The following is a 21,741-nucleotide window of genomic DNA, read 5'->3' as shown; positions in this document are numbered from 1 at the left end:
ATATGCCATGGCCATTTTAGTCACCAGCATCAACAAAACACCAAATTATGGAATTTATTGTGGAAGAATGGTGTCGCATTCCACCAATAGAGTTCCAGACACTTGTAGAATCTATGCCAAGGTGGATTGAAGCTGTTCTGGCTTGTGGTGGCTCAACACCCTGTCTCAGGGATCATCAACTAGGTGCAGTGGATGGTAAGGGGGCGGGAACATAATTACAAATCATTTATAGACAGCAAATTAACTGCAAGAAGCTGAAACAGATGACTAAAACACTTCAAACCTTACTTACATTTGAATACAATTACATATACACCACATCAGCAAAAGTATGTGGACACCTGCTCGTTGAACATCTCATTCTAAGTAAGTATTTCACTGTTGTATTTGGCGCATGTGGCAAATAAGATTTGATTTGATTAGATTCCAAAATCATGGGCATTAATATGGAGTTGGTCCCCCCTTTGCTGCTATAACAGCCTCCACTCTTCTGGGAAGGCTTTCCACTAGATGTTGGAACATTGCTTCGGGGACTTAGCTTCCATTAGAGCCACAAGAGCGTTAGTGAGGTCGGGCACTGATGTTGGGCGATTAGGCCTGGCTCGCAGTCAGAGTTCCAATTCATCCCAAAGGTGTTCGATGGGGTTGAGGTCAGGCTTCTGTGCAGGCCAGTCAAGTTCTTCTACATCGATCTCGACAAACCATTTCTGTATGGACCTCGCTTTGTGCACGGGGGCATTGTCATGCTGAAACAGGAAAGGGCCTTCCCCAAACTGTTGCCACAATGTTGGAAGCACAGAATCCATTGGCCATTGGTGTGTGGGGCAGACTCCATGGTGACTTGTTTTGAATAAGGCTCCAAGTTTTGCACTGCTGCCTGCTGTACCAAAATATAGTTCGTTCTTGTTTTATCTATGAAGAGGTCCATAGCAAATAGCAACCATATGTTTTTATGTATGCCTTTACTCTGTTAATACAGAATCTCTGTTCTAGTGGCGACTCTGTAATCAAAGTTAATGTTATGTAGGCCCTGTGTAGCTCAGTTGGTAGAGCATGGCACTTGCAACGCCCAGGGTTGTGGGTTCAATTCCCACGGGGGGCAGTATGAAAAAAAATGTATGCACTCACTAACTGTAAGTCGTTCTGGATAAGAGCGTCTGTTAAAATGACTAAAATGTAAATGTTATAATTGATGTGGCCAGTGGAGCTCTCCTCTGAAGGACCACGCTGCACCTGCTACAGCAGTCCAGTAGAGGGTAGTATGGGTGTGTGTTTTGCTATCAGTCGTCTGTCTATGTACCGACAGCCTGTCTGCTGACATCTTCACTTTGAGGCCTAGTTTTCAAATCCTGACCTGTAGCAGTACAGTGATACTGACTCAGCCATATAAGGCTTACCTTTTTTAAATTCCTCATCTCAATGTTTGATGGTGCTCCTGACCAACATTTGAGAAAAGGAGTGTGTCTGCATCTGATTCTAATAAATATACATTTCAATTAACCCTAGAACTCATTCATCTAATAAATTGTAATCCACATTTCTGTTTGAACAATGCGATAGTACAGAAGTGAGCTTTATGAGTGCAGTCTACAATTCCTGAAATGCTGGGTTTACTCAGAGTCTTAAGAGTAAATGCTTCACTACTTTGGAACCTTGCACTTCAGGAAGTGAAGTATCCCCATTCCATATATGACCATATGGATGTCTCAGACTGGGATGACATGCACCAGTGAAACGGAACCTCTGACACTGCACTAATGAGGAGTGTGTGTTGGAGACTAGCTGGGTGTCTACCAGGTGAATGGCCTTTTGTTTGCCTAAAGTTTTGTGGAACATAATGGGTGCTGATCCTACCTGTCTGAGCTGGGCTTGGGCTCTACAGGACAATGGAAGGAAAGGGCGAGGGGTGTAGGGGAGGGAAAGGCATGCAATGGGGGGAGGGGCACACTGACCACTAGCGGAATGGATTTAACCACAGGTGAATGAGAAAGCGATAGAGAGAAGTCTGTGCTGATTGGCTGTTAAGGAGGGGTTAAAATTACAATAAACCTGTGAGGGGACGGATTTAATTTATACCAAAATTTGAAATATTTAGCATAAAATATACAGTGAGGGAAAAAAGTATTTGATGCCCTGCTGATTTTGTACATTTGCCCACTGACAAAGAAATGATCAGTCTATAATTTTAATGGTAGGTTTATTTGAACAGTGAGAGACAGAATAACAACAAAAAAATCCAGAAAAACGCATGTCAAAAATGTTATAAATTGATTTGCATTTTAATGAGGGAAATAAGTATTTGACCCCCTCTCAATCAGAAAGATTTCTGGCTCCCAGGTGTCTTTTATACAGGTAACGAGCTGAGATTAGGAGCACACTCTTAAAGGGAGTGCTCCTAATCTCAGTTTGTTACCTGTATAAAAGACACCTGTCCACAGAAGCAATCAATCAATCAGATTCCAAACTCTCCACCATGGCCAAGACCAAAGAGCTCTCCAAGGATGTCAGGGACAAGATTGTAGACCTACACAAGGCTGGAATGGGCTACAAGATCATCGTCAAGCAGCTTGGTGAGAAGGTGACAACAGTTGGTGCGATTATTCGCAAATGGAAGAAACGAAAAAAAAGAACTGTCAATCTCCCTCGGCCTGGGGCTCCATGCAAGATCTCACCTCGTGGAGTTGCAATGATCATGAGAACGGTGAGGAATCAGCCCAGAACTACACGGGAGGATCTTGTCAATGATCTCAAGGCAGCTGGGACCATAGTCACCAAGAAAACAATTGGTAACACACTACGCCGTGAAGGACTGAAATCATGCAGCGCCTGCAATGTCCCCCTGCTCAAGAAAGCACATATACAGGCCCGTCTGAAGTTTGCCAATGAACATCTGAATGATTCAGAGGAGAACTGGGTGAAAGTGTTGTGGTCAGATGAGACCAAAATGGAGCTCTTTGGCATCAACTCAACTCGCCGTGTTTGGAGGAGGAGGAATGCTGCCTATGACCCCAAGAACACCATCCCCACTGTCAAACATGGAGGTGGAAACATTATGCTTTGGGGGTGTTTTTCTGCTAAGGGGACAGGACAACTTCACCGCATCAAAGGGACGATGGACGGGGCCATGTACCGTCAAATCTTGGGTGAGAACCGCCTTCCCTCAGCCAGGGCATTGAAAATGGGTCGTGGATGGGTGTTCCAGCATGACAATGACCCAAAACACACGGCCAAGACAACAAAGGAGTGGCTCAAGAAGAAGCACATTAAGGTCCTGGAGTGGCCTAGCCAGTCTCCAGACCTTAATCCCATAGAAAAACTGTGGAGGGAGCTGAAGGTTCGAGTTGCCAAACATCAGCCTCGAAACCTTAATGACTTGGAGAAGATCTGCAAAGAGGAGTGGGACAAAATCCCTCCTGAGATGTGTGCAAACCTGGTGGCCAACTACAAGAAACGTCTGACCTCTGTGATTGCCAACAAGGGTTTTGCCACCAAGTACTAAGTCATGTTTTGCAGAGGGGTCAAATACTTATTTCCCTCATTAAAATGCAAATCAATTTATATAACATTTTTGACATGTGTTTTTCTGGATTTTTTTGTTGTTATTCTGTCTCTCACTGTTCAAATAAACCTACCATTAAAATTATAGACTGATCATTTCTTTGTCAGTGGGCAAACGTACAAAATCAGCAGGGGATCAAATACTTTTTTCCCTCATTGTATATTTTTACGGTTTTTAGTAGGTCTTCAGATAGTACTTGTGTACTAGGGAGGTGGGGTGTACAGAGCGTAATCACCTAGCCTGCCTGCCTGTGAAACTTGTTTGCTGCTGACCTTTCTGCTTTAATTAAGTTTCACAGAGATAAAGATTGAACACTGGGACTGGAGCTTGGCCCACAGTGTGTGTGTGTGTGTGTTTTTGCATGCGCACACATGCTTGTGCGCTCCTCCCGCTGCTCGTGTGGGGTGAGCATGTGTGCATTTGCGCATTTGCACAAGCATAAATGTGTAGGCTGGGATGGGACATTGTGATTGCTTGTGTACGTGTGTGTTTAGCTCTCCCTATCTTGTGTGTCTGTGTGTGTAAAGGCCGTGTCTTATCACTGCTCCTCCCTCTGCTGTTTGTCTGCCGATGGACTGTCTGTCTGTCTCTCATCACCAGGCAATGCCAGGGCCAAGAGATGTTTTGAGGTGAACAACTAGTGCTGCTTGCTGATGTCTAGGGTGACAACAGAAGGCTAGATTGGCAATCATGTAATCAATTAGGCCTTGGGTTTAATTAATTATATATATACAGTACCTTCGGAAAGTATTCAGACCCCTTGACTTTTTCCACATTTTGTTAGGTTACAGCCTTATTCTAATATTGATTAAATCGTTTCCCCCCCCCTCATCAATCTACACACAATACCCCATAATAACAAAGCAAAAACAGGTTTTTAGAAATTGTTTCTAATTTATTAAAAATAAAAAACAGAAATATGACATTTACATAAGTACCCAGACCCTTAACTCAGTACTTTGTTGAAGCACCTTCGGCAGCGATTACAGCCTCAAGTCTTCTTGGGTATGAAGCTACAAGCTTGGCACACCTGTATTTGGGGAGTTTCTCCCATTCTTCTCTGCAGATCCTCTCCAGCTCTGTCAGGTTGGATGGGGAGCATTGCTATTTTCAGGTCTCTCCAGAGATGTTCGATTGGGTTCAAGTCCGGGCTCTGGCTGGGCCACTCAAGGAAATTCAGAGACTTGTCCCAAAGCCACTCCTGCGTTGTCTTGGCTGTGTGCGTCGTTGTCCTGTTGGAAGGTGAACCATCGCCCCAGTCTGAGGTCCTGAGTGCTCTGGAGCAGGTTTTCATCAAGGATCTCTCTGTACTTTGCTCCGTTCATCTTTCCCTCGATTCTGACTAGTCTCCCAGTCCCTGCCACTGAAAAACATCCCCACAGCATGATACTGCCACCACCATGCTTCACCGTAGGGATGGTGCCAGATTTCCTCCAAACTTGAACCTTGGCATTCAGGCCAAAGAGTTCAATCTTGGTTTCATCAGACCAGAGAACCTTGTTTCTCATGGTCTGAGAGTCTTTAGGTGCCTTTTGGCCAGCTCCAAGCGAGCTGTCATGTGCCTTTTACTGAGGAGTGGCTTCCGTCTGGCCACTCTAGCATAAAGGCCTGATTGGTGGAGTGCTGCAGAGATGGTTGTCCTTCTGTAAGGTTCTCCCATCTCCGCAGAGGAACTCTAGAGCTCTGTCAGAGTGATCATCGGGTTCTTGGTCACCTCCCTGACCAAGGCCCTTCTCCCCCGATTGCTCAGTTTGGCTCGGCGGCCAGCTCTAGGAAGAGGCTTGGTGGTTCCAAACTTCTTCCATTTAAGAATGATGGAGGCCACTGTGTTCTTGGGGACTTTCAATGCTGCAGAAAGTCCCCAAGGTTTCTGCTCTGACATGCGCTGTCAACTGTGGGACCTTACATAGACAGGTGTGTGCCTTTCCAAATCATGTCCAATCAATTGAATTTACCACAGGTGGACTCCAATAAAGTTGTAGAAACATCTCAAGGATGATCAATGGAAATAGGATGCACCTGAGCTCAATTTCGAGTCTCATAGCAAAGGGTCTGAATACTTATGTAAATAAGGTATTTCTGTTTAAAAATTTTAATACATTTGCTAAAATGTCCCAAAAACTTTTTTCGCTTTGTCATTATGGGGTATTGTGTGTAGATTGTCAAGGATTTTATTTTATTTAATCAATTTTAAAATAAGGCTGTAATGTAACAAAATGTGGAAAAGGTCAAGGGGTCTGAATACTTCAGAAAGTATTCACAACCCTTGACTTTTTCCACATTCTGTTTTGTTGCTGCCTGAATTTAAAATGGATTACATTTAGATTTTTTTTGTCACTGGCCTTCACACAATACCCCATAATGTCAAAGTGGAATTATGTTTTTTGAAATTTTTACAAATTAATAAAAAAATAAAAAGCTAAAATGTCTTGAGTCAATAAGTATTCAACCCCTTTGTTATGGCAAGCCTAAATAAGTTCAGGCGTCCTTCCTAACACAGTTGCCGGAGAGGAAGGAAACGGCTCAGGGATCTCACTATGGAGCCAATGGTGACTTTAGAACAGTTACAGAGTTTAATGGCTGTGATAGGAGAAAACTGAGGATGGATCAACAACATTGTAGTCACTCCACAATAATAACTTAATTGACAGAGTGAAAATAACGAACCTTGTACAGAATAAAAATATTCCAAAACATCCCTCCTGTTTGCGACAAGGCACTTAAGTAATACTGCAAAAATTGTGGCAAACAATTCACTTTTTGTCCTGAATACAAAGTGTTATGTTTGGGGCAAATCCAATAGAACACATTACTGAGCACCACTCTCCATATTTTCAAGCACAGTGGTGGCTGAATCATGTTATGTGTATGCTTGTAATCGTTAAGGACTAGGGAGTTTTTCAGGATAAAAAAGAAACAGAATGGAGCTAAACACAGGCAAACCCTAGAGGAAAAGCTTGTTCAGTCTGCTTTCCACCAGACACTGAGAGATGAATTCACCCTTCAGCGGGACAATAATCTAAAACACAAGGCCAAATCGACACTGGAGTTGCTTACCAATAAGACAGTGAATGTTCCTGATTGGCTGAATTACAGTTTTGACTTAAATCTACTTGAAAATCTATGGCAAGACCTGAAAATGGTTGTCTAGCAATGATCAAGAACCAATTTGACAGAACTTAATAATTGGCAAATGTTGCACAATCCAGATGTGGAAAGCTCTTAGAGAGACTCACCCAGAAAGACTCACTGCTGTAATCGCTGCCAAAGGTGCTTCTACAATGTATTGACTCAGGGGGGTGAATACTTATGGAAATTAGGTAAACATTTCTAAACACATGTTTTCACTTTGTCATTATGGGGTATTGTGTGTAGACGGGTGAGAAAAATATTATATTTAATCAATTTTGAATTCAAGCTGTAACACAACGAAATGTGGACTAAATCAAGGGGTATGAATACTTTCTGAAGGCACTGTATGTATATATATATATATATATATATATATATATATATATAGTGTATATATCCTGTGTATATACAGTACCAGTCAAAACTGGTACTGTATATACAGTGCCTTCGGAAAGTATTCAGACCCATTTCCTTTTTCCACATTTTGTTACATTACAGCCTTATTCGAAAATGTATTTAAAAAATAATAATCCTCAGCAACCTACACATAATACCCCATAATGATTAAGCGAAAACAGGTTTTTAGAAATGTTTGCAAAAATAAAAACAGATATACCTTATTTACATAAGTATTCAGACCCTTTGCTCTGAGACTCAAAATTTAGCTCAGGTGCATCCTGTTTCCATTGATCATCCTTGAGATGTTTCTACAACTTGATTGGAGTCCACCTATGGTAAATTAAATTGATTGGACATAATTTGGAAAGACACATACCTGTCTATATAAGGTCCCACAGTTGACAGTGCATGTCAGAACAAAAACCAAGCCATGAGGTCTAAGGAATTGTCCGTCGAGCTCCCAGACAGGATTGTGTCGAGGCAGCATTGAAGGTCCCCAAAAACACAGTGGCCTACATCATTCTTCAATGGAAGAAGTTTGGATCCACCAAAACTCTTGCTATAGCTGGCTGCCCGGCCAAACTGAGCAATCAGGGGAGAAGGGCCTTGGTCAGGGAGGTGACCAAGACCCCGATGGTCACTCTGACAGAGTTCTAGAGTTCCTCTGTGGAGATGGGAGAACCTTCCAGAAGGACAACCATCTCTGCAGCACTCCACCAATCAGGCCTTTATGCTAGAGTGGCCAGATGGAAGCCACTCCTCAGTAAAAGGCACATGACAGCCCACTTGGAGTTTGCCAAAAGTCACCTAAAGACTCTCATAACATGAGAAAAATCTCCCGAGTGGCGCAGTGGTCTAAGGCACTGCATCGCAGTGCTAGCTGTGCCACTAGAGATCCTGGTTCGAATCCAGGCTCTGTCGTAGCCGGCCGCGACCGGGAGACCCATGGGGCGGCGCACAATTGGCCAAGCGTCGTCCAGGGTAGGGGAGGGAATGGCCGGCAGGGATGTAGCTCAGTTGGTAGAGCATGGCATTTGCAATGCCAGGGTTGTGGGTTCGATTCCCACGGGGGGCCAGTATGAAAAAAAATAAAAAATAATGTATGCACTCACTAACTGTAAGTCGCTCTGGATAAGAGTGTCTGCTAAATGACGTAAATGTTAAATGTTAAAAATATTATCTGGTCTGATGAAACCAAGATTGAACTCTTTGGCCTGAATGCCAAGCGTCACATCTGGAGGAAACCTGGCACCATCCCTACGGTGAAGCATGGTGGTGGCAGCATCAAGTTGTGGGGATGTTTTTCAGCGGCAGGGACTGGGAGACTAGTCAGGATCAAGGCAAAGATGAACGGCGCAAAGTACCGAGAGGTCCTTGATGAAAACCTGCTCCAGAGCGCTCAGGACCTCAGACTGGGGCGAAGGTTCACCTTCCAACAGGACAACGACCCTAAGAACATAGCCAAGACAATGCAGGAGTGGCTTCGGGACAAGTCTCTGAATGTCCTTGAGTGGCCCAGCCTGTTGATAGCTATGAAGATACATAGTGAGGAGAAGAGTTTGAAAGAAACTCCTTGTCCCCTCTCACAGAGCGTGGCTCTCTCTCATCCCTCTGCCCTCTGAAACTCTGACGTCTAACGCCGCGTCTACCTGCGTCACCTCACTGATACTTAATTTAGCCCCACAGAACATTATTGGTTAATAAAATGAAAGGTAGGTTGGGCTACTTTCATAGATATTCAGTCGACAACCCCTCCCCCTCTTTACACATGCACACACACACACACCCACAAAGACTTCCCAGTCACCCGACCCAAACCTCATCCCCTCCACCCCTGCCATAAGCTCTTACTCATCCTCCTCCAGTCTGGGCCACATAGCCCCCCAGGAATGCCCCACACAGACACAGCCATATTTAGCTACATCCCAGCTTGCAGAAAGGTTGAGGGAGTTTTCATCTCACAGAAAAGGACAACATCTTATTTTCGATAAGATCGTAAGATCTTAAGATATAAAAAACCTGTTCTTCTTCTTCCCCTATAATCTCTCTGATACAGTATGATCCTCATGTTTGTCCTTCTCCTTGGTGGCCCTGTGAAGAGCAGGCAGGCCCACAAGACCCTCCCAGTCGGACAGAGCATTACGTTATTAGGCCTTTGTTGCTGTGTGTCATGTTAAACAGTGAGTATTAAGGGAATGTTTACAACATCTTACACACCGTTCTCTGTCTGAGCTCTGCCAGTCTTCTGCAGGACATTCTGTCTCCCAAGATCTTTAAATCTAGTTTATTCCTTTTGGCTATTCCATGACTTCACATGAAAGGCTGTTGAAATCCATGAGAGGCTTTCTATTTCAAAACTTTTACAAATGTTATTTAGCACAAATATTATTCATATGATACATTACCTTTGAGTCATAACATAATTTAGGCCTATGTAGATTAATGGGTTGGCTACATCAGGAAAAATCTAATGTTTACAAAATCAAAGACTATCTTCATACAGACCTATAAGTACATTTACTTACTGATTACAGTAGCTAGGTTTCATCCAATTTGCAACAGATTTTCATGTGAATATTAGAAAATCTGCATTTAAAAAATATGCGCATTTTCCCACCAGAGTTTTGTGTCCATCAAAACTGACTTTGCTGAGGATAAAAGCCTGTGCGTGATGACGTAGCGCACCTAAAAAACACTTTCGCACTAAAGTTATCATGTACCGAATAAAAAACATAAGTTCAATGTGTTTCCATTGCATTTTTCACTCTATCGATGGTTTCGTCACTCAAACTGTTGCGATAAATGGCAAACTTGCCAAATCTGGTTTTCGTGCATGCTCTCTAGACAATAGTTTGCTGATAAAGTTGACAGGTTAGGTTATATGATGACATTGATAAGAGCAAGATCATTCTTATTTGTTAATTGGCAGCTAAGCACCGATTGTCATGTCACTATCATACAAATTAAGACCCTCAACATGTATTGGAAAAGAGCATGAAGCTCATCACAGTACACTTTCATCACCCTGTGGAGTTTATCATAACATATTTCATCTGTGATTTTTTTTATACAGTATGTCTTTACTTGCATAAACTCTGTGGATGGAAACTTGGTTATTGATAATCTTCATGACTGAACTTTTTGAGTTCAGCCTGTTACAGATAGAAGGAATCATAAGAATATCAATGTCACATGACCAACTTTCCAAACGCTTATTTGGTGTGTCAAAACTAAGTGATGCATGTCACAGGTGGAAAATGCCGGAAGTATTCTGGCGACAATTAATCAATGGAACATGTAAACAGCAGACAATTTTGCGGTAGTGTCGTGACATGTAACTAACAAATTGAACAAACAAACGTATCCCTTAATAACTTGTCTGCAAAGTAGGCTATTGCCACCTGCTTATTTCATAGACGATATGTGGGAGCATGTTACCATGAAGTGGTAGCCCTATCACTGGCTCTCCTATCGTTCCTACCAGGAGATTGACTGGAATGTGAAATAACTGTTCACTCGACAAGGTGTGTATTTAGCTTTGATATAGTTAAAAAAACCATGGTCATGCAAGTTGAAACCTTATTTCATTTCAGACCAAATAAAAGGAGAGGATGAAGGTTTATGAGGTAAATGGGTAAGTTAGTATTGAAGAGTTTCTGGGAGCCACAGTGGGTGAGAGAACAATGACAACATTAAAGGTCCAATGCAGCCGTTTTTTTCTCAATATCAAATCATTTCTGGGTAACAATTAATTACCTTACTGTGATTGTTTTCAATTAAAATGGTCAAAAAGAAACAAAAATAGCTTCATAGCAAAAAGCTATTTCTCAAGTAAGAATCTTGCTAGGACTGTCTGGGAGTGGGGGACCTAATTGGAGGAGCCTAATGGGAGGGATATGTAACCTGAAAACAATCTGTTATTGGCAGAGAGGGTTGAAACTCTCTTTGTTATTGGCAGGCCAAAACTACACCCATGCAAAACGAGCTGACATTTAATGTGGTCTTTTCAAACAGCTCTTACACTAAAAGGGTAATATCATAATTTTCACAATTTCACAGTATTATTCCAACCTCATATTGCGGAAATATATATAAAACACAGAAAAATCAACCTAGCTATTTTTGACTGCCTTTAACCAAAATCTGTAATTGCTTGCATTGCTTGCCAAATAGCTAGGCTTTATAGGTAGGAAAGGGAGGTTGAAAATTACCTAAAAGCATTATAAAGTAAAACATGCCCAACAAATCTTGGTAACCCCAGTTCTTCAGTAGCCTAATCCTGGGGTCTTCCGCATTATGCTCTTCCACCTCGTCACCTGATTGCTCAACTGCTCTGCTTATCTGAAAGCAGGATGTCACCTCATTTTCGGTGTCAGTGGATCATTCCTGAGACATGCATGAGGCGCTGGAAGTTGGGAGTTACTCGCCTCATACCTGTCACAGGGGGTTTCCTGACCTGATAAAGACCTAGGGGACTGAACACATCAGTGTCTGAACACATTAGTGACAGCTGCTGAGCCATTTTAAAAAGAGTTGATCAAGTGTGTACCGGTGGAGTTACAGTGGGTATCATAAGTATTCATCCCCCTTGTTTTGTTTTAACATTTTGTTGCTTTACAAAGTGGGATTGAAATTAATTTAATTGATCTACACAAAATACTCTGTAATGTCAAAATACTATGCAACAAAAAAAATATTAATGAAAAATGCAACACTAATATAGCTTGATTAGATAAGTATTCACACCCCCTGAATCAATACATGTTAGAAACCCCTTTGGCAGCGATTACAGCTATGAGTCTTCTTGGGTAAATCTCTAGGAGCTTTGCACACCTGGATTGTGCAATAGTTGCCCATGATTCTTTTCTAAATTCTTCAATATCTGTCAAGGTGTTGGAGGTCATGGCTAGACAACCATTTTCAGGTCTTGCCATAGATCTTCAAGCAGATTTAAGTCAAAACTGTAACTTGGCCACCCAGGAACATTCACGGTCTTCTTGGTAAGCAACTCCAGTGTAGATTTAGCCTTGTGTTGTAGGTTATGGTACTGCTGAAAAGTGAATTCCTCTCCCAGTGTCTGGTGTAAAGCAGACTGAAGCAGGTTTTCCTCTAGGATTTTGCCTGTGCTTAGCACCATCCCGTTTCTTTTTATCCTGAAAAAATCCCCAGTCTTTGCCGATGTCAAGCATTCCCATACCATGATGCAGCCACCACCATGCTTGAAAATAAGGAGGCAGTTACTCAGCGATGTGTTGTTGGATTTGCCCCAAACATAAGGCTTTGCATTTAGGCCAAAAGGTGTATTCCTTTGCCATGTATTTTTTGCATTATTACTTTAGTGCCTTGTTGCATACAGGATGCATGTTTTGGAATATTTTTATTCTGTATATTTGTATTCTTCTTTTCACTCTGTCATTTAGGTCATTATTGTGGAGTCACTACAATGTTGTTGAACCATCCTCAGTTTTCTCCCTTCACAGCCATTAAACTGTAACTGTTTTAAAATCACCAATGGCCTCATGGTAACATCCCTGAGCGGTTTCCTTCCTGTCCTGCAGCACAGTTCAGAATGACAACTGTATATTTTTAATTGTCTTTGTAATTGACTCTGTGCTTGAAATTCAATACTTGACTGAGGGACCTTGCAGATGTTGTATGTATGTGGGACAGAGGAAGGGGAAGTCATTCAAAAATCATGTCAACCCCTATTATTTTGAATTGTTTGAATTGTTCTTCCAATTTGACATTACAGAGTATTTTGTGTAGATCAATTAAATTCATTTTAATCCCACTTTGTAATGGAACAAAATGTGAAGAAATACAAGGGGGTGAGTACTTAACCCAGATCTTTGCCCATTGGACTTGGCTCTGAAGCAGTAGCAGTGAAGTTGAGTAACAGAACAAGTCCTTTATCTCACTTACTATCTGACCCTGTGTGCACTCTGTACATTCAGTTCTTTCAGTGTCTGGTCTCCACAACGTGTGTGTGTGTGTGTGTGTGTGTGTGTGGTGTGTGTGTGTGTGCGTGCGTGCGTGTGTGTTGACGTGAGAGTGAGAGAGGCAGTGTGTGTGTGTGAGAACCATATGCAGTGCTATAGCAGGGCAGTGTAGCGTGCAGTGCAGGAGTGAGCAGGGCCTAGCCGGCCCAGGAGAGCCCCAGCACTCTGGTAATCCCTGTGTTTTCAGGAGCCCTGGCCCGTACTTGATGAGCTTGGGCAAGAAAAGGGGTAGCGTTCTCTCTAGTGTGTTTCTCTCTCTTTCTCCCTGTCCCACTTTCATTCCCCTTCTTTTTCTGATGCTCCCCCCCCTCCACCCCTGGAGCCACTTCGCGAATGAATGGGTTCCAAGTGTTAACTCAGCAACTCTCTCTGTCTCTCTTTCCCTCTCTTCTTTTCCTTGTTTTCTCCGAAAGAGAGGAAGAGAGCCAGATGTGGGGATGCTAAACGCGTACCCACAGAGAGAGAGAGAAACAGAGGATAGATTCTAATCCTCCTTCTAGCTGTGAAAGTTCAAAATGTTGCTGTGGAGTCTGTGAGTTGAAAATGGCATTCAGACATGCTTGGACATATCTGACACCTTGAGTTCTTATTAGCTGTACATGAATTATATGCAGAATCTTAAACATTTCTAAACAGAACTATCAATATTCATGTTAATTTGTCGTTTTCTAAATTAGTGACCAATTGAAGATTTGAATTTAGATAAACACTTGCATGTTGCATATACCATACATTTGTTGCTCCCTCACAGTGCCTGGAGTGCGTTGGTGCAATGTGTTGGTGGTTAAGGGGCAGACTGCGTGTGTGTGCGTGCATGTGTGTGTGTGTGCACAGGGATGTGGGAGGATACAGGGATTACTGTGAGGCTCTAGGCCCCAGGGCAGAGGGACTGTTTCCTGGCCATAGCCCCTGTTTGTCCTGCCTGACCTGGCAGCTCTGGGGCCAGATCCTGCTTGGATACACCCCTGCTCCCACGCCTGTCTGAAGCTGTTAGCCACTGGCTGTGAGTGGCTAGCTGGGCTTAGTGCGTCTGAGCTGTGGGTAGGGTGGGTGCTGGGGGGGCAGGGGACTTTGTGTTAGGATGGCTTAGTGGGGAGAGGAGGGGTGTAGAATGGGGTGGTTATGGTTTATGACTTTGGTTTGATTCATAACACCATTTATTTAATATCAGCCTGTGAGAGCCAGTGAATGAGCCCTGTTGGTTTAACCTTTGCCTTGAACACAGTGTCTCGTTGCCCCTCTTTCACACAAGCTCTGACTGCCCCTCTCTTTTTGCCTCTCTCTATCACACACTCACACTCTTCCCAATATTTTTCTATCCGGGAAAATGTATGACCTCCATCTGAAAAGATTAAATGTATTTTCATAATTTTGTCATAAAGCCATTGAAGCCAATTAAGATTAATTGTATGTTGAAAATCAATAGGAAAATAGTTGTCTTGGAACACTATCTTCTGTCTCTTTGATTGGGTTATTAATGTAACACCCCCAATTTGACCTAATCAATTACAAGTGGAATCATGTGATATCCTAGCTTGTCTATAGGGTGACTTTGTGTAGTATGCTGTTGTTACTACAAAGTCCTGAAACATAACCCCTCCCCTCTGCCCTGAGGAGTGTTTGATTATCAATCTAAAAAAATCCTAATGAAATGGAGGGATATTTACTTTTCTTCCCAAAAGCTTTCACAGTTCAATTGTTTGTTTTTAATGGGTTGTTATTATTTTTCAATTGGTGGATTGAGCGTTGGGTTTTGAATCCCATAGAGCAGCTCTGTCCGTGTTTTTTCTGGCCTAGATATACACTGCAGTCTAGAGCAAACCCACAGAGCCTCAGACGCATGGAGAGAACAGAGAGGGAGAGCTCCCTGGTCCTTCACTCACATAATAACTTGTGATTGGAGCACTTACACTGACTGTGTGTGCTTGTGTCAACAATTTAACACAATTTCGACTTTTTACATTCATACTGTATTGAAACATTTTAGTAGTATCTAACATGTAAGTATAGGCTGCTTGATCCAAATATCTGAATGTAATGGAGCCTATGCATTCCAACTTTACATGATGTCAAACAAATGTGTTTTAGCTGATTTAATGTAACTGACATAGGTCACAATCATTTTTAAATGAGGATGTGGTCCTTTTTATAAAAGAGGCAACCTTCATCCTACTCTGGAAATAAAATTGTCTAGTATCATTAAGTTATTTCTCCTAGAGTTACAGTGCAACTTCCTTCCTTACCGCATATCATTTTGAAATGTAGATTGGCCTACTCGAAATCATGCTTTGTCAGGGGCTTGTAGCCCCCCCCTTGCCACCCACACACTTTTTTCCATTGTCATAGGGTAGCCAGTGTTGTCACTCGACCCCTGTTTATAAAACTGTCCACGCCACTCACCTGGCAAGAGAGAAATCTCATTGACTGCGAGGGCGACAGGGACTCAAATTCAGACTCTCAAGTTAACATAGGGAGGGACCCAAAAGGCACACACAGTCTCTGAGCAAAACAATACATCCCTTTTAACTTTATGGTGCCTGCATTTTTTCAGCTGCTATTTGAAAAAGCAATTTCATTTCAAGCATACATAAAACATATTTTTTTATGAATCTTGAAAATTTCTCTTACTTTTCGGGCATGTGTAACATGACGGCTGAGTCCCAGGACTCGCCAGCCGAGCTGGCCAGCCCTCTGGTCATGTCGCCTAACGTGAGTCTGGACTCCCCTTTACCGCCATCGCCTCTGATGCTGCAGGCCCGGACCAAGGATGGGGTTCTGATCAAGTCTGAGCCCCGGGCAACTAGTTCGAACACGGATCGAGAGGAAGGAGCTACTCTGGGTCAAACCGAGGAGCACCTGCCCACTGGGAGCAGACGTAGGAAGAGGCCCGTTCAGAGAGGGAAACCACCCTACAGTTATATCGCTCTCATAGCCATGGCCATCGCCAACTCCCCCGAGAGAAAGCTCACACTTGGTGGTATTTATAAGTTCATCATGGAACGTTTTCCCTTTTATCGAGAGAACTCCAAAAAGTGGCAAAACTCCATCCGCCACAACCTCACCCTCAACGACTGCTTTGTCAAGATTCCCCGGGAACCTGGAAGGCCTGGCAAGGGCAACTATTGGACTTTGGACCCCGCTGCTGAAGACATGTTCGACAACGGGAGTTTTCTGCGGAGAAGGAAAAGATTCAAGCGCACTGACGTAAGCACCTATCCTGGATACATGCAGAGCTCTAGTGCATTCACCCCGACCCCCATGGGCAGACCGGCATACCCCAGCACCCTGTACCCAGGAATAGGATCGGGTTACGGCTCGCAGCTGACAGGGTCCCCCCACCCGGCGATGCTGCATCATTATCAGACCTCTGCCGGGCTTAGTCAAGGACAGCCAAGGATGTTCAGCATCGACAACATCATCAGCCAGCAGTCGGCGATGCAGGGAGGAGAGCTCAACCCACTGGGGTTAGGCGGTGGAGAGCTGGGCACCATGTCTGCTAGCTGCTCCGTCACTGGCATTGACCCCTCCAACTGCTTCCAGATGCAGACTGTCAATCCCTCAGGGAATTCACTGGGCAGAGGCGGTGGGGGACTGTCATCAAACCTGGCACCCGGGTATCCTTACTCTTCCTCGGCATCCCCTCCCCACCTACCTTCCATGACGCAGTCCAGTTACTCTCCAGGTAGCTCTCAGGTGTACTGCACGGGGAACCGGCTGTCTCTACCGGCCGTACGCTCCGGGTCTTGCGCGGAACAAACTGAGCAACTACTGGGTCTCTCCAGCCCAATGAACTCTTACAACAACTCTTACATGAAACAAGCCAATTTTGCATCAGGATTAGATCGGTATATGTGAAGAACTGATTTTTATAGAGACAAACAACGATAGAGCCTCAATCCATTCCATTTGAAATAAGTGTGAAACCTCTATTTGTTTGAAATGCAAATCTACATTCCATTATAGTTTTGTTCATATCTCAGTGCTTTTGGTTCGTTTATCTTATGTGTTTTATAACATTAATATTGATGTGTTTTTAGATGTTCTGTAGCCTATCTGCTTGTACTTTTTTGTCCGAGAACAATTCCAATTATTGAACCTTACATTTTTGTCATTGTCACCTGTAAAAAATAAGAGTTCTCAAACAATATTATTAGCCATATACCTGTATACTGTTCTATTTTGTGAAATGTAAATAGTTTATTTCTTTGTGAATTATATTGAAAAGGCCTACATTGTTATTTACCGTTTTTGGTTGCTGTAATAAACACATTTTTTGATAAGCATGGTCTTGTTGCTTGCATCTGTTGAACTGAATAGGCCTACATGGTCGACACTCGCCCCTCTGATTTGAATTATGCCTACTTTAAATTAATAGTTGATCGTTCATTAGACTTTAAATCCAATTCCCATAAACCGTATACCCATTAATTAGTTTTTTCTTCTATACCTAATAGCCTATGCATTTATGTTAACCGAACAAAATATTTACTGATTAATTCACGATAGACCTGCATGGGAATTTTCACACTGACTCGTATGTAAGCTATAAACTTCCTTTATAAAGTCGTTAATTATGTTGATATGATTCGTTTCCCACGTGCTAATTAAAATGACCAAATCAGAAATAGTTGGCCAAATGTATAGGGTTGAATTAGGCCTAAACAACTTAATCTTAATTTAACCTATAGTTTTTTTTTACAAACGTCTAGGGAATATATGCAGTATTTTATTTGCCTGATTTGTACAATCCTTTATATTTATTGTTGATAGTAGCACAGAAACTACATGCTTTACACTTATTTTATGTAATGTCACAGTATAAATGTGTGTGGTTATATCATTATTAATCCATGTACGCACTTGTGGATATCCATATGTGCACAGGTTTTGGACTTGACCTAGTTGACCAAGAAGAGTGTAGGCCAAACGGACTTCTTAGTCTTATTAAGGCCTAAAAAATATTTAGAACAGATAAATGTTGCTGTTATTGTCTGCTTATGTAGATTTGTTTTATCATATACATTTGGACCTTGGATTGGGCCAGCACTGTTTAGTATGTAAATGTAGTATCGCCTCGAGTCTGCATGCATGCGTCAAGTAGCCAAGTCTATTGACTACATATACAGTGCATTCGGAAAGTATTCAGCCCCCTTGACTTTTTCCGAATTTTTTTACTTTACAGCCTTATTCTAAAATTGATTGAATATATTTGTTTCCTTATCAATCTACACACAATACCCCATAATGACAAAGCGAAAACAGGTTTTGAGATATTTTTGCACATTTCTTATAAATAAAAAACTGAAATACCTTAATTACATAAGTATTCAGACCCTTTGCTATGAGACTCGAAATTGAGCTCAGGTGCATCCTTGATTGGAGTCCACCTGTGGTAAATTCCAAATCATGTCGAGTGACTTGAAAGGCACACACCTGTCTATATAAGGTCCCACAGTTGACAGTGCACGTCAGAGCAAAACCCAAGCCATGAGGTCGAAGCAATTGTCCATATAGCTCTAAGACAGGATTGTGTCGAGGCACACATCTGGGGAATGGTACCAAAACATTTATGCAGCATTGAAGGTCCCCAAGAACACAGTGACCTCCATCATTCTTAAATGGATGAAGTTTGGAACCACCAAGACTGTCACGTTCGTTTACAGACGGGACGGACCAAGGCGCAGCGTGATATGCATACATGTTTATTAACGAATAAACACAACGACAAAACAATAAACAAACGATACGTGAAGTCCAAGGCAGCGCAACACAACATACCTTAACACGGAACAAGATCCCACAACCCACTAGTGCCAATAGGCTGCCTAAGTATGGTCCCCAATCAGAGACAACGAGCTACAGCTGCCTCTGATTGGGAACCACCCCGGCCAACATAGATCTAAACATACTAGATCTAACATAGAAAAACAACATGGCAAAACACAACACAGAAATTACACACCCTGACTCAACAAATACGAGTCCCTTGAGTCAGGGCGTGACAGTACCCCCCCCCCCCAAAGGTGCGGACTCCGACCGCGCCACATAAACATAACAGGGTAGGGGCCGGGTGGGCATTCCGCCTCGGAGGTGGATCCGGCTCCGGGCGTGACCACCACTTACTCTCCACCTCCCTGTTGCGCCCCTGGTCTGGTCTGGACCTCGGCGCGCTGCTTCCCCTCTCCTTCCCCCCACGACGTACCAAGCCCTGTCTGGACCCTGGTGTGGGAGACCCCGAACCTGGAGAGGGGCTGACGTCTGGGTCTGGACTGGAACCGCTGACTGGAGCTGAACCCGACGACGGTGGATCGAACTGCTCTGGCTCCGGAGTGGAGCCGCTGACCGGAGCTGGATCAGGCACCGGTGGAGCGGACTGCTCTGGCTCCGGAGTGGAGCCGCTGACTGGAGCTGGACTGGACCCCGGTGGAGCGGATTGCTCTGGCTCCGGAGTGGAGCAGCTGACCGGAACTGAACTGGGCACCTGTGGAGCGGATTACTCTGGCTCCGGAGTGGAGCAGCTAACCGGAGCTGAACTGGGCACTGGTGGAGCGGATTGCTCTGGCTCCGGAGTGGAGCAGCTAACCGGAGCTGGATCAGGCACCGGTGGAGCGGACTGCTCTGGCTCCGGAGTGGAGCAGCTGACCGGTGCCGGACCAGGCACCGGTGGAACAGGCACGGGCCGTGCCGGACTGGACACACGCACCACTGGCTTGGTGCGAGGGGCAGGAACAGGCCGGGCCGGGCTGGCGACGCGCACCACTGGCTTGGTACGAGGGGCAGGAACAGGCCGGGCTGGGCTGGCGACGTGCACCACTGGCTTGTTGCGAGGGACAGGAACAGGCCGAACCGGGCTGGCGACACGCACCACTGGCTTGGTGCGGGGAGCAGGAACGGGCCATACCGGACTGGCGACGCGCACCACTGGCCTGGTACGGGGAGCAGGAACAGGCCGGGCCGGGCTGGCGACGCGCACCACTGGTTTGGTGCGAGGGACAGGAACAGGTCAGACCGGGCTGGCGACGCGCACCACTGGCTTGGTGCGAGGAACAGGAACAGGCCGGACCGGGCTGGCGACGCGCACCACTAGCTTAGTGCGGGGAGCAGGAACGGGCCGGACCGTACTGGGAACAAACACCACTGGCCTTGTGCGGGGAGTAGGAATGGGTCGGGCCGTACTGGGAACACGCACCACTGGCTTAGTGCGGGGATCAGGAACGGGCCGGATCGGACTGGCGACACGCACCACTTGCTTGGTGCGAGGAGCGGGACTGGGTTCCTTTATAAACCCCCGCTCCTTCTGCTGCCTAACCAGCTCCTCTCGCCGTGCCTCTACACTCTCCTTCTCCCTTATAGCCTCCTGTAGCTCCTCCCTCTGACCAAATAACTCCTGCTCCCTCTGAACCAATAGCCCCCGTAACCTGGTGGCCTCCTAACCTGCAGATCCGCCCTGTCGCTGCCTCCTGCTGCCTCGTCGTCCACACCGTGTGACCCCCAAAAAAATTTTTTCTTGGGGTTGCCTCTCGGGTCTCCATCGTCGGCACTGTTGCCGCCGTTTCACCTCTCCTACCTGGGCATCCTCCTTCATCGCCTTCCGGTAGCGGACGGCCTCCTCCTCCGTAATTCTCCCCCAACCGAGGAGGACATCTACTAAAGTAACCTCCTGTTTAATTCCCGGCGTTTGCTCCTGAACACGCTGCTTGGTCCTCGTTTGGTGGGATCTTCTGTCACGTTCGTTTACAGACGGGACGGACCAAGGCGCAGCGTGATATGCATACATGTTTATTAACGAATAAACACAACGACAAAACAATAAACAAACGATACGTGAAGTCCAAGGCAGCACAACACAACATACCTTAACACGGAACAAGATCCCACAACCCACTAGTGCCAATAGGCTGCCTAAGTATGGTCCCCAATCAGAGACAACGAGCTACAGCTGCCTCTGATTGGGAACCACCCCGGCCAACATAGATCTAAACATACTAGATCTAACATAGAAAAACAACATGGCAAAACACAACACAGAAATTACACAGCCTGACTCAACAAATACGAGTCCCTTGAGTCAGGGCGTGACAAAGACTCTTCCTAGAGCTGGCCACCTGGCCAAACTGAGCAATGGGGGAGAAGGGCCTTGGTCAGGAAGGTGACCAAGAACCCGATGGTCACTCTGACAGAGCTCTAGAGTTCCTCTGTGGAGATGGGAGAACCTTCCAGATGGACAACCATCTCTGCAGCACTCCACCAATCAGGCCTTTATGAAAGAGTGGCCAGACGGAAGCCACTCCTCAGTAAAAGTCACATGACAGCCCGCTTGGAGTTTGCCAAAAGGCACCTAAAGACTCTTAGACCATGAGAAACAAGATTCTCTGGTCTAATGAAACCAAGATAGAACTCTTTGGCCTGAATGCCAAGCGTCACGTCTGGAGGAAACCTTGCACCATCCCTACAGTGAAGCATAGTGGTGGCAGCATCATGCTGTGGGGAATTTTTTTAGCGGCAGGGACTGGGAGACTAGTCAGGATCGAGGGAAAGATGAACGGAGCAAAGTACACAGAGATCCTTGAACATGAACACAAGTGTGTGTAGGACAGGTAGATACAATACATGACCAAAAGTATGTGGACACCTGCTCGTCGAACATCTCAT

At 44.6% G+C, this 21,741-nt stretch overlaps 1 protein-coding gene across 1 annotated transcript; it reads left to right on the top strand.

Annotated features, from left to right (window-relative positions):
- Nucleotides 1-15,531: 15,531 nt before the first annotated feature.
- LOC121533469 (forkhead box protein E4-like) lies at nt 15,532-17,267 on the top strand. The gene has a single exon (XM_041839435.1). The coding sequence runs from the start codon at nt 15,694-15,696 to the stop codon at nt 16,942-16,944; it is 1,251 nt and encodes a 416-aa protein (XP_041695369.1). The 5' UTR covers nt 15,532-15,693; the 3' UTR covers nt 16,945-17,267.
- The last annotated feature ends 4,474 nt before the right edge of the window (nt 17,268-21,741 follow it).

This window comes from Coregonus clupeaformis, chromosome 20 (assembly GCF_020615455.1).
Source record: "Coregonus clupeaformis isolate EN_2021a chromosome 20, ASM2061545v1, whole genome shotgun sequence".
Taxonomy (NCBI): domain Eukaryota; kingdom Metazoa; phylum Chordata; class Actinopteri; order Salmoniformes; family Salmonidae; genus Coregonus; species Coregonus clupeaformis.
Note: the sequence above shows the minus strand (reverse complement) of the source record. Positions and strands in the feature narration are given on the sequence as shown.